The 13,651-nt window shown below is 38.3% G+C and overlaps 1 protein-coding gene across 2 annotated transcripts; it reads left to right on the plus strand.

Annotated features, from left to right (window-relative positions):
- The first annotated feature begins 1,817 nt into the window (after nucleotides 1-1,817).
- phf12b (PHD finger protein 12b) lies at nucleotides 1,818-12,866 on the plus strand. 2 transcript variants are annotated; one of them, XM_082180485.1, is made up of 15 exons: nucleotides 1,818-2,844; nucleotides 2,977-3,155; nucleotides 4,875-4,947; nucleotides 5,861-6,278; nucleotides 6,367-6,487; nucleotides 7,538-7,670; nucleotides 7,867-8,031; nucleotides 8,923-9,075; nucleotides 9,182-9,662; nucleotides 10,710-10,817; nucleotides 10,975-11,133; nucleotides 11,220-11,318; nucleotides 11,406-11,488; nucleotides 11,611-11,749; nucleotides 11,831-12,866. In XM_082180485.1, the coding sequence occupies exons 3-15, from the start codon at nucleotides 4,897-4,899 to the stop codon at nucleotides 12,193-12,195; spliced, it is 2,475 nt and encodes an 824-aa protein (XP_082036611.1). In that variant the 5' UTR covers nucleotides 1,818-2,844; nucleotides 2,977-3,155; nucleotides 4,875-4,896; the 3' UTR covers nucleotides 12,196-12,866. The 2 variants fall into 2 exon arrangements, with proteins under 2 accessions (XP_082036611.1, XP_082036610.1); XM_082180484.1 differs by having other exon boundaries at nucleotides 1,818-2,469.
- The last annotated feature ends 785 nt before the right edge of the window (nucleotides 12,867-13,651 follow it).

Raw genomic sequence — 13,651 nt, forward strand, 5'->3', positions numbered from 1 at the left:
TGTAGAGTAAAAGCTGTAATACTGTGAAATATTATTACAGTTTTAATTTATTCCTATGATGGCAAATCAGAATTTTCAGCATCATTACTCCAGTCTTCAGTGTCACATGATCCTTCAGAAATCATTCTAATTTGATGATTTGCTGCTCAAGAAACATTTCTTATTATTATCAATGATGAAAACAGCTGTGCTGCTTCATATTTTTGTGGAAACCAAGATCAAAAATAAATCAGGATTCTTTGATTGAATAGAGAGTTTGAAAGAACAATGTAAAAGTCTTTACTCTTTATTAATTTTTACAGAATAAAAGTATTCATTTCTTGAAAAAACTCAACTTTTGAATGGTAGTTAATCTGGAGGGGAGGGAGGGGGGGGGGGGGGACACACTCTTTAAATCAATTGTGTAAAACACGGCAATTATTGAACAATTAAACCTATGCATGGTTTTCAGTTAAATCTTTTTTTATAATTATTTTCATTTTCCACAACCTTCAAATAACATCTGGCAGTTTTATAAAGTGTAGTGTTTTGCATGGAAACTGGTACACCTGTATCCAGTGATGTGAAGTGGGTTTCATTGGGGTGGTCTAAAGCATTTACGTTAACCTTAATTATGACTCGCCTGTGTGTACAGTGTCAAACAAAAGCCTGCTGGGGAAGTGCTCTCTATCTGCGCTAAATTTCAGCATTGGTTGAGTAAGCCAAAAGTAAAAATCCATGTACAGGAAGTTCTTGTAAATCATCCCTCCTTCACTGATCAATTGGCTCTGATTTTTTGATTTCCGTTTATTTTTATATGTTTTTATACATATGGAACAAAATAACAATTGACTGTACTCTTTCAGCAGGCACTCTTAATATATAAATATCTAAGAATGTACATAAAATTTGTATTAGATATGGCTTAAATGTATGTATATATGAGGTTTATCTATTATAGAATAGATCTTTGTTCATCATTTCACTCTGTCTGTTAATATCAATGATATGGATTATCTAAAAGAGTTATGTACTTGGTCTCCATTTGAATGTTGTCCGTATCGATTGAAATATTGTTATTTCAATGTAATTAGCAAAAGCTGCCAAAAACATCACACCTGGTCACATGACAGACTTGCATTGTGTGTGTACGTTTCAGTGTTTCACTGTCTCCAATTGAACAACAGTGTTTTGGGAACATAAGAAACAACATTTAATGGAATTCAAGGAACTCAAGTGCATTTTTCAATATGAAAATATTTCATACATTACATTCATATTTATTTAATTATCCAAAGCAATTTATGGGTGAGGAAAAACATGAGCAGTTCTGTAATATGAGAAGTGCTGTAGTCCAGAGAACTGAAAAACAGTGGAAGAATAGTTTTGAGTTTTTTATGTATTTTTTTTAGTGCATTGCAGGAATTCAGTCGTGGAAGAAATCTTAAAATGCATCTTGATGGCTGCAAGAAACTTGGCTCTTTGGGATTATCTTGATTTAAAATATATTTTTACTTTATTGTACTGTACTGTAATTATTTACCACAGCATTGTCGGAACATATCTTCAATTAAAAATGATATTCCATTGGATTGGGCTGTGTTATTTGTTCTTATATTGGGTATTGAATGGGTAAACTATTTTTACCCATTCTTCCTTTTGTTTATGATATTTCCTCCGTGCTTGAGAGAAAACATGACCTGCAGGCTTGGAGAATTATTCTGTTATTCTGCCAGACTAACGCTAGGAGGAGCCCTTCCTCTCTTCGTCGTCAGTGCGCATGCGCAGACTTCATTCCAGCCTTGCTTGAGTCGAGTCAGAGGAGGGCAGCGCCAGCCAGTTAGCATAGCTACTAGCAATGGTTTTTCATAACAACACCTCTGCTCTTCACTGCTGTCATCTGAACACCATCCGCGAGTGTTTCTGCACATAAGGACCTAACCGCCGACAATCATTCCAGCAGACTTGCTTTGCTAAAGAGAGCGCTTTTCTAGTCAGTATGCGATGGGGACAGACAGCTGTGGATTTCTACACGCATCTTTGCAGGCGGCTGCTGCTGAAGCAGAGGATGCTGCTAGGCTAGCGAGCTAGGCCTTTACATCCCACATGAAACCTTCAATACTGCACCAGACAGCAACTTTTCATTCAAAATAGGAACGATATTTGCACTTAAATGAGAGTTTGAGCGATTCATCAGCTCTCGCTTAGCACCAGACCTCCGGCGACCTGTGTGCTTTTGTTTGTTGATAGCTGCTAGCTAGCCGAACATCGGAGCAGCCAATCCGCTATCTTGTTAGATTATCGACCAGTGACCAGTTTAATTTCTCCAGGACGGCTTAAGGACAGCAGATAAACCCGACTGGATTTGGAGAAAGCGAGAACTGTTGTCGGGTTGTGTGTTCATGCTACATTTCAGCAGTGTGAATGTGGGACAAAATGGAGACCCCGAAGATTCTGTACGATTTGGACACGTCTGGGGGCCTAATGGAGGTAAGCCTGTCTGCCCTTCAGCTGTGCCACAAATCACTGCCTTATGCGAGTTATAATACAGGCATTTATGGATTAAATGAATCCGAATGACAGTAAGTTGCAGAATGGACGTGAGTCGCTTTGGTGAGTTTATGTAGAGCTGGGCCTGTTGCAGAAACGTGAACAAAACTTGCCTATACAGCAACCGAACAGTTTTCGTTAGTGAGCTCACGTGACCAGATCTGATTTGACATGGAAAAAAAGTTTAATGACCCACTCGGTAGTTGAACGCAGTGGTCCAGGACTGCACACTCTGGAGGTTTCAATAAAAACTAACACCTGATTTTACTCCAAAATCTGCAATCAGATTCGGATGATATCCAAAACATTTCACTGGTAAGGTTGGAAACACCCGTTTAATGTGTGAACAGACTTTCTCTCCACTGACGTCTGTCACTTTAAACATTTCAGGAGATCTTTGTGTAACACCACATGCGTGCTTCAATTATATTTGCCAATCTGTTCCAGCAAATTCAACAGCTGCTCGCACCTCCACGCTCCGAGGATGGAGAGAAGAGACGCAAACCAGAGAGGGAGACCAGAAGAGGAGGCCGAGCCACAAACCATGACACCTGTGACAGCTGCCGTGAGGGAGGAGATCTGCTCTGCTGCGATCACTGTCCGGCTGCTTTTCACCTGCAGTGCTGGTATGTTTGCAATGCCATTTCATATAGAGTCAGGGATAAACCATAAGAATGGTGAACTATTGTTTGTCCTTTCGGCTGTGTTTATGTACATGTCTGTTTGTACTGCTGAGTTTTAAATAACTCACAAAGTTATTTGTCTGGTTGGCTGATTTGGATGTAAGAGGGTGGCTTGTGGTAGTATTGGAAGCACTTGTTAGAGTGGTAAGTGGTGGTTTGCATTATATGCCATATTTCTCTAGTAAAAGACAGTGTTTATGAATTTATTGTGTCAACATAACATTACATTAAAAAAAGTGACATCCTAAAGTTTGAGGATGTTTTTAAAAGTCTCTTATGCTTACCAAGGCTGCATTTATTTGATTAAAAAAAAGCAATATTGTGAAATGTTAGTTAATTTCTACTAACTTCCTAAATATTTGAAAGTGTAATTTATTCCTGTGATGGCAAAGCAGAATTTTTCAGTGTCACATTATCCTGAATTGGTGCTCCAGAAAGATTTCATCTTATTAATGTTGTGCTGATTAGTGCTTAATATTTTTGTGGAAACAAATGTCTACTGTCAGTTTTGAGCAATTTAATGTGTCCTTGCTGAATTAAAGCAATAATTTCTCTTATACAGTATTCAAAATTTTTAGTGGATCAAAACCTTTCATCAAAGTTATGCATGAATTTTAAACAATACCCGTTCTTGTCTTAGGACAAGTTTGATGAACTTTTTTGATCCACTTCAAATGTTGACCTCTGTATTTGTTGTAGTGGTTGCACGCACCTCTCTTTTTTTTATATAAATTTCTTTGAAAAAACTGTAGCAGTATCAGAAACTACAGTCAGTTTGGCATTTCAGCATATGTTCATCCTGCTGAAGCTACTTATAGCATAATCGATGTAGATTGCATGACTGCTAACTTTGCATATTGTTTTATCACCACTTCCTCTTCCAAAAAAGGGCATTTAGAAGTCTTTTGTTCACTGACAGCCTGAGCTTGAGCTAAAGTATTAATGCACATTTACCCTAAGAACGAGAAAGTTATTGATGCCTACAGGTTTATTTTCCTGTTTAGTTGTCCTCATCTACATCTCATGTGTAAGATCACAATTCTCTCATTCTGAAGCCAATGCTGTGTTTTAATTTCTTATCATGTAAGTTTTGTTTGAAGGGAGTCACCCCTGCCTCAATTTATTTGATAATTTATTTGATAGCCGTTTGATAATTGTTTTTCTGCCATGTCCTATTAAGCAAACGCTTAGTTTTTACTGCTATTGTCCTGTGCTTATCACTGAGGGGAAGTAAATGTATTATTCAACAACTCTGTCCTGATTTGTGCGGTTGTTTCACATTCAATCGATCCAATCTTTCTCTTAACTGATGTAACATAGAGCTAGTCTACTGTATGTCAAAGAGGAAAATAAAAGAATTGTATTTAAATAGTTGTGGCATGTCAATAATATTGCATAATTTGTGCTATGTAACCTAAATATTACAATGAGTTTTAACTTGTAGATTTGTGAAACCAATACAGTTTTAGTGTGATTGCTGCGATTTGGTTTTCTTTGCATCTAGCACAGTGAATAAAACCTGTGAACTATCACTATTTTTCATACATAAAATCAGCTTTTTTTATTACCGCAAAGAGTTTACGGAAATTTTTAAATGTGTTAAAAGCAGTATTGTGTTTTTGAACATATCAAGATTTGTGAAAGAAATGTCATTCTTTACAGTAATCCGCCTTTGAGCAGAGAGATGCTGCCCCCTGGTGACTGGATGTGTCATCGCTGCAGTGTGCGCAAGAAGGTTGGTGCAGTCATATTTGCCCTTGCTTTGTCTATGAACATTTAGCAGGTTTTTCCTGGGTCAAATATGGTCTTTGGTGGTGGCGGATGAACAGGGGCATCTACACACCGTACAAAGTACCTTAGACACGTGAACTGTGAGCCCAGTACTGACAATAAATCCAAAATTAATACCAAGGAGCATTTTGTAATAATAACTTATCCTATTTATTCATGATATAAAAAAGAATCGCTGTCAGGACAGATCATAAAACAAAGTGCTTAGAACTATTATATATTTAAAAAGTCTGCATTTATATGTAAAAAGTCACTGAGTGACCCATTTAAAAAAAGTAAGTAATAAAATGAACAACAAAGTAACGCATTACATAGAAGAAATGGCAGGTCTGATTTTTGCAAGATCATTTGCACAGATCATTTGGCATACAGTATATGTTCCGTCCATTGCCGAGGTTATCACTGTCAATCGAATTCAATCACGCATTTAAATACGGTTGTCAATCCAGAAACTTGTGAAGTTCGAGATCTTTGGTGGAACAAAGCTAAATTTAAGCAGCAGGCAAAATATTTTCAGTGCAAGAAAAAACCTGAACATATGATAATTTATTGAGGAAGACACAAAATGCATGCCGCCTTCACAAAGGATATAATCCCAGAATGTATAGCTTTGAGTAAAATAAAAATCAGATGGCAGGCAAGGCGAGAGAAATGTTAATCATAAACAAACTTGCATTTCATTCAATGCTTAAACTATCAATAAAAAGTCAAATGTCAACTCAAAAAGAATAATTTTAGTCAACATTTGTGTGCTATGATTTTTTTAATGCTTAGGAATATCCTTAACTGTTGCCTTAGCAACCTTGCTTACTAGTTTTAGGACAGAGCAATACAGTATAATTTTGTGGTTTCTCTAGAAGCGTGAGCAGAAGGCAGAGCAGGTGAACGGGGCGCTAGAGCGGCAGCTGTCCAAGCGGTCGTCCTCCCCTGCAGCGGAGCTGGAGCTGGGAACGCTGCGTCTGGACGGACTTCCCTCTGCTGCGTCAGGAGGCCTGAGACTCGCTGTCGCGCAGGTCCGTCTCCTCGAGCGACGCACGAGTAGCCGTCCTGGAACGCCCACTTCCAATGCGTCCACTGACACGCCCACACCATCGGAACAGAACGACGTGGACGAGGACCTGATGGATGTTGAAGAGGAAGTGCACTGCTCTGAGTCCGAGAGCACCACACTTCGCCTGAAGAAACCTTTTCAGCTGCTGATCGCTGCGGCCATGGAGAGAAACCCCACGCAGTTCCAGCTGCCCACTGAGCTTACGTGCACCACTTCACTGCCAGGTGAGACTCGCCCACACTTTTGTGCGATGTGTTGTTAAAGTGTGCATTGAATAACTGTGTGTGTGTGTGTGTGTGTGTGTATCTACAGGCAGCAGTAAGCGCAGACGGAAAGAGGAGGCAATAGGCAAGAATGTAAAAAGGCCACAACATGAGCTGGATCCCAGTGGGCTGGTCCCTCTGCCAGTGAAAGTGTGCTTCACCTGTGGCAAGTAAGAGCCCAGAAACATTACAGACACTGGTATGCATGTATGTATGTATATATGTATATATATACTGTATGTATATATATTCTATTTTTAGATATAGATATGTTAAGGCTGGGCATTGACTTTAATTTCATGATTTGGTTTCTATTCAATTTAATATTGATTAATTGGGGCCTATCATGTACAGTACATGGCAAATTTATTCAGGGAAAAAATATCTCTCAACTTACGCTGTAAACTATACAGGAAACCCCAGTCACTATTATCACTATAATATTAAAGGTTCAAATTTAAAATGTAAGTAGCCTATACAAATCAGTTAATTACACATAAGGAGATTTTTTTATAATATATTTTTATTGACATAATTGTTATTTTTTAAATATAGACATTTAAATGGTGGCTGTCATAAAAAACATGACTAATTTATTACGACATACATTAAATATCAAAGAACTTGTTAAGTAAAAATACAATGGATATGCAACAGTGCATATAATTAGCATAATGATCCTCTGTAGAGTTAATTTTTCTAGCTGACTAACGAGTCATGAATGGTTTTTATTAGGTAAATGTAACATTACGTGAAATATTGTTCTCAATCTGTTTTATTGACGTCTTTCAACGTTTGAAACGCTGATTGAGCGATTACGAGACATGATATAGATTTCGATAAGTTGTACTGTATCTTTCAACATTCCTCTGATGTTCGTTCACGTTCATTCAGTTACAGTATGCATGTTACTGGCCACTGTTTTAAACTACTTACAGCAAATGCAATACACATTTGACATATTTGCGCATTACACCACATAGTTTATTGCGATTAATGGAGAATTTTTTTTTTAAACGAATGAAAATTACATTGATTTAATAACCGAAGTACTCAATTTATACTAAAATTAAAATGAAGCCTGAAAATATAGCAATAAAAGCTAATTCAAGATATTTGCAAATACTATATTTTAATACCCATGAAACCCAAATGGAATCACATTGTTGTCAGTATTGTTGCGCAGTGCATCAGGTTCTCTCTCTCCTCTTCCTCCATAGGAGCTGCAGGGTGGCTCCTCTGATCCAGTGTGATTACTGTGCGCTCCTGTTCCATATGGACTGCCTGGACCCGCCTCTCACTGCCATGCCCACTGGGAGATGGATGTGTCCCAACCACGTAGAGCACATGGTGGTGAGTGGCTCGTCTTTGAACCAGTCACAACAGATTACAGTACTTCTTCAGTTTGTGTAATATCACATTTTAGTAGTAATATTTCAACTAGCTCATACATTTTTTTCTTATCTTTACTTTTAGTTGATTGTGATTTCATTACTCTCTCCTGACATTAAGAACTATAAAATGAAAAAGTTGTTTATTTCCATTCTAGCTAAACCAAAAGAACGTGACCCTCAGCACACGTTGCCAGCTTTTCGATCAGTTCCAGGACCGATTGTCCCAACACGCCGTCAAAGTGGACTTCCTGCGGTGGGTTCACCGCCAACACCATCCCAATCGCAGAGGTGTCCGCCACATCAAGAAAAAGACATTAAAGGTGGAGTCTCATAGAGCAGCGTAACATGGTTTTTAGGGTTCCTGCAGTCCTTCAAAAACTGGTTCACAAGTGTGTTTACCAGGCCTTTTATGTAGGATGAAAATAATAATATTAATAAAATATATAATATGTATTGACAGTAGAAGCTTATGTGGCTTGTTGACTTAAATTGAGTTGTCCTGTTAAATGGCTTAAATTCACTGATAAATGGCATTTATTTATTTCCATACTATTTAAAAAAGTTTAGGTCAGCTTTTAAAAATAAAATATCAATTCTCCAAGGATGCATTTAATTGATCAAAAGGGGCAGTAAATACATTTGTTACAAAATATTTCTTTTAAACTTTCTATTTATCACAGAATCCTGGAAAAAAAGTATCATGGTTTCCACAAAAATATTAAGCAGCACAACTGTTTTCAACATTGATAATAATAAGAAATGTTTCTTGAGCAGCAAATCAGCATATTAGAATGATTTCTGAAGGATCATGTGATACTGAAGACTGGATTAATGATGCTGAAAATTCAGCTTTATCATCTCAGGAATACATCTTAAAATATATAAAAATTTGAGAACAGTTATTTAAATTATTGTAATTCTATTTAACAATATTACAGTTTTTTTATCAAATAAATGTAGCCTTGGTGAGCATAGGAAACTTCTTTCAAAAACATTTAAAAGAACTTAACTAGACCTTGTTTGTTTTATTCATGCTCAGTTCCAATTTATGTGGCTCGAAATTACTCTTGTGAGTGTGATCTCTACAACATGATTTAAGAATCATCCCTATCCAGTAATCAAATTGCTGGAAAAATCTGGTAATTTCAGCAAAGGGACCTTTACATAGACAGTAATTTTAGTTTATGACTGTCACTTTGATGTGTTCATAGGTCCCCAATGCCATTAAAAGTCACTACCAAAACCCCCCTGTGCTGATGGATCAAATGGGCCTTCGCAATGGAGAGCTGGTCACAAATGGTTTTATGGAACAAGAATGTTCTTCGTCTGCCCAACATTTAACCAGCAAGGAAGAACAAGAGGAGGTAAATGCACTGTATAAAGTGTTTGTATAACAAACTTAACTGCTGTTGTATAACAAACTTGACTGCAAAAGGAATCTGTACCATTCAGTTTTTCTCCTTTCCACAGTGGCTTCGTCATGTCATTGCACTTCAGTGCAGTATTATGAAACATTTATCTGCTAAGCAGATGTCTTCTTCCCTCCGGGCTTTGGAGCTTACTGATATGTCGGGCGTGAAGACGCAGGAGTGTATGGAGACACAGGAGATCAGCGGTACACCAGTTGGCCCCCAGGGGGCTCCTCTGCTGCCCTCTCTGACACCCAAACATCCCGAAAGCTGCCGAGAAAGATCTTGTCAGGGAGATTCTGACAGTCCAGCGGAGAAGGGCACGGGAGTGAATGGCCCGGTGGTGTGTGAGGGTAAATCTTGTATGACAGCTGAAACCCCACACAGACTACAAACTCCACTCTCAGAACCAGCCCTGCCCAACCATGTAGACATAAAGACGGAGAGCAGCAGTCCCCTCAGCTCCTGTGTGCAGAGAGATACTCCTTCATCTACCAGCCTTGCCTCAGGGCCAAACAGCAGCTTCTCATCTCAAACTAAAGGTTTTTGAACCTACATACTTTTTTACATCATCTATACATCATACATAATTTCCCTCGGCTTTGCTCCAAAACAGTGGTTCTCAACTTTTTAGTTAATGCCTAAACATGTAAAAGTTTTACCTTATAAATAGAATTTAGTTTCATTAATTTTCCGTCGCCAGAGTGAATGGGAACATGATTTATTGAAAAAATATATAAGTGGCTTGTCAACTTTCCATTCCTCCGCCGCGTGATTCTAGTCAGCGCTGGATTCTAGACGCCACCGGATTGTTGTCAGCGTGAAACACATTTTTGAGTCGTTGCAAAAGAAATGATACATAGCTTGCATGTCGCATTAAACTGGCAGAGTTTAGAATGTTGTAGGCAATTATTTTGCAAGTAATTACATGTTTAATCTCGTCTTGCCTGGATCTTTGGTGTAAACTCGTGAACACCCCCCATGAGCACCTGAACCTTTCAAAAATCTTGCTTCCAACGGCCCCCGTTGAGAACCACTACTCTATAATTAACAATCCCCTTCTGAGGATCAGGTTCATTGTATCCTGCAATTAAAAAGTACGTGTTTTTTTGTTTGTTTTTTAAAGACAAAGGGGTAATTACCTTCTTATATTGCACAATAATTGTCACAAAATTCACTATCATTCCCAAAAAAATTATCAAAATTAGTTTATGAAATCATTCTAATATGCTGATTTGGTGCTCAAGAAACATTTCTTTATATTACCAGTGTTGAAACAGCTTGCAGCTTAATTTTTCCACAAATATTTTTTCAGGATTCTTTGAATAGAACAGCATTTATTTGAAATATTAAATATTTTGTAACATTTTTAAAAAAGTACTAAAATTCCAAATGTTGTCTCTCAACTAAATTACTAAAAGAATTGTTTACTAACTAAATAATTAAGGGAAATCTGAATCGGATCATTTATAGTTCCAATCCTCTTATATTTGTTGTCCAAATTGAGACTGAATTGGAGTTTTAAGATTAGAGAATTTTTAGTCCACATAAAGATTCCTATTTATGCCGTTTTTTTGTTTTTGTTTCAGAGAACAAAGTGAGCCCTGATGCAGTGTCTGTTGGGAAAGGCTCGACGCTCCCCTCCTCTATAGGCAGCTTATACAGCTACATTAAGAATGTGGTTCAAGGTGATGCAGGTAAGAGTTCAACTTCACCCGGAAATAACTGTGTGTATTATGCATATGCAATATGTGTGTATTATGCAAGTACAAGTTATTATTTCTACTGGGAAATAATGGGTTAATTTAAAAACGAGTTATATTATGCCCGTGCATAACATCTGCTCTGTTGCAGAAGTGGACATGAATAAGCTGGATGAGGAGTTGATCAGACTTCTGGCCTGGCAGAGGATCCAGCAACTGTTGTCTCCCAAATCACTTCAACCCTCAAGTAAATGTGGGATTTCTCCAGCCGTCGCTGCCTCTCTGCCCAAACCCTCCCCGCACACTGAAGGTAACAAAACTCGCTCATCACATCATGTTGAGGCTGTGCTAATGACCCTTCCAGTCATAATGTAGCAAATATTTCCTCTTTTCCAGTACAAAAAAGGGATGTGCAAGCTCGAGCAGTACTGTGTCCTTTAACGGGAAAAGGGGCAGCTATCAACATGTGCTATAGGACTCTGTACATAGGAACAGGTATGGTTTGCAAAAAGCAACATAAACAAGATTGCATCATTTTGAGCTTGAATCATTGATGGTTTTCCTTTTTTTTTTTTTTTTTAGGTGCTGAAATGGACGTGTGCCTTACAAACTACGGTCATTGCAATTATGTTTCCGGGAAACATGCCTGCATCTTTTATGATGAAGTGAGTAAATCCAGTAATTATGCCTCATTAAAGGCTTTTGGGAAGCTCATTTTAATCTGATTGTCCAGATTTAACAGATCAAGGGAGAGGAATGTTTATAAATGTTTTTTAATCTATCGTAGAACACAAAGCACTATGAGCTTCTGAACTACAGTGAGCACGGGACGACTGTAGATAACGTGCTTTACTCATGTGACTTCTCCGACAAACCAAACATCACTTCACCCAGTGGGCTTGCGTCCAAAGTGCAAAACAGCATCAGTGAGTACCGCCCACATCTTGTTTTTGTAATGCGTGATATGATTGTCATAATGCATTGCATCTCGTATGGTAAATCCGCAGGAGGCAACAGGTCAAGGAAGCCGCTGGGGGAGGTGTGTGCGGAGGCGGTGCTGATGCCCGCAGGTGCTATGATGAGCAGCCAGGCTCAAGGAGGACCCAAGTCCCCCTGTAACTGTAAAGCCAGCAGCTCCAGCCTGATAGGGGGCAGCGGAGCCGGCTGGGAGGGCACCGCATTGCTTCACCACAGCAGCTGCATCAAAGTGGGCTGCATGCAGTTCCTATTCAGCATCACAGAGTTTACTAGCAACCAACCCAAAAAAGAGGAGACATCCACTACCGTTAGCCAAGAAGAGACTGAAGTGGTTGACGCACAGACTCCCAAACTCCACCAAATGCCAGTGCTACAGTCCAAGTCTGTATCATAACACATCCTCTCCTTAAAAAATATGATGGACCGTAAATGCAGTTTGGATAGAAGAACTTTGATAATGCGGTTAATTCATTCATTTGTACTTTGGGTGCTGGGTGTTACGGACAAAGTGTTTGCACATTACATTTCTATCATTTTTTTTTTATGCAAAACCTTTTGACTGAGGAGCAGATGTTCGATTTTCCCCTAAACCTCTCGTCGACACTACACCCTGTATACTTTGTGTCAGTATAAGAGGTTTTTATGTACTCTTTTGAACAATATATTTACTCCAAAATATTTTATTTTGTTATAAAAATGTATTGTTCTTTTTTCTGCAGTTTTTTGCACACTAGGTAACTATATGCAGAAGTGCATACATGTGCAAATACCTTTGTAGGATTTATTAGCAGAATCATTGATCGTTCTAGTTTTCTTCTGGAACTGTCCATTTCTCTGTAGTGTTAGAGCCCCCACGCAGCCTTGGTTGTGAAGTTCATTTGTGTATAAAGCTAGTTGTTCAACTAAAGTTGTCTTTTGGTCATGTACATGTGACTGAAGTGTCATTTTGTCGGCAAGAAAATTCTGACATGTATGTCATTACATTGTAAATATATAAAGATTTTTAAATAACAGACCATTTTATGATTTTTGTGTATAATAAAAGATATTCTGTCATTTACTTAACTTTATTTTGTTTCAAGTCTGTATGAATTTCTTCTGTGGAACGCAAAAGAATATATCTCGAAGAATGTTGTATAACGAAACAGTTTTAGTGTCCACTGACTCGGATTATCTTTTATATTCCACATAAGAAAGTCAGTTATACAGTTTAGAAACAATATGAATAGAAACATTGCCACGTTATGGAATTCAACGCGTGCAGCACAGAAAAAATTAACTTTGAGGAAACAGTCGCTGCATCGATCCTGCAACGCACTGGCCGGTGTTGTGTTGAATTATGTGACCATAGTAGGCGCTGTATTGAGCTAATCCTAACCTCACAATCATTAGGGCCTGGTTTCACAGACAGGGTTTAGATTAAGCCAGGATTAGGCCTTCGTTCAACTGGGACATTTAAGTAGCTTTTATAAATGTTTCTTGGAAAAAAACCATTACTGTGCAACTTGAGACAAAACAATGGCACTGAAATATTTTAAGAAATGTCAGCCCAGCCGCTACTGCATACTGCATATGGATGAAGGCCGGTGTCATACCGAATCATGTAACCATACACATACCCCCGGTTTCACAGACAAGGCTTCTTGACCCAGACTAAAATGCATGTTTTTGCTGTTTTGACTGAAAGCAACTTGCACTGAAGTATTTTAAGCAATGTCAGTGCAAGTTGCTTTCAACTAAAACAGCAAAAACATACATTTTAGTCTGGGTCAAGAAGCCTTGTCTGTGAAACCGGGGGTATGTGTATGGTTACATGATTCGGTATGACACCGGCCTTCACCCATATGCAG

This window comes from Leuciscus leuciscus (assembly GCF_965113295.1).
Source record: "Leuciscus leuciscus genome assembly, chromosome: 9".
Taxonomy (NCBI): Eukaryota; Metazoa; Chordata; class Actinopteri; order Cypriniformes; family Leuciscidae; genus Leuciscus; species Leuciscus leuciscus.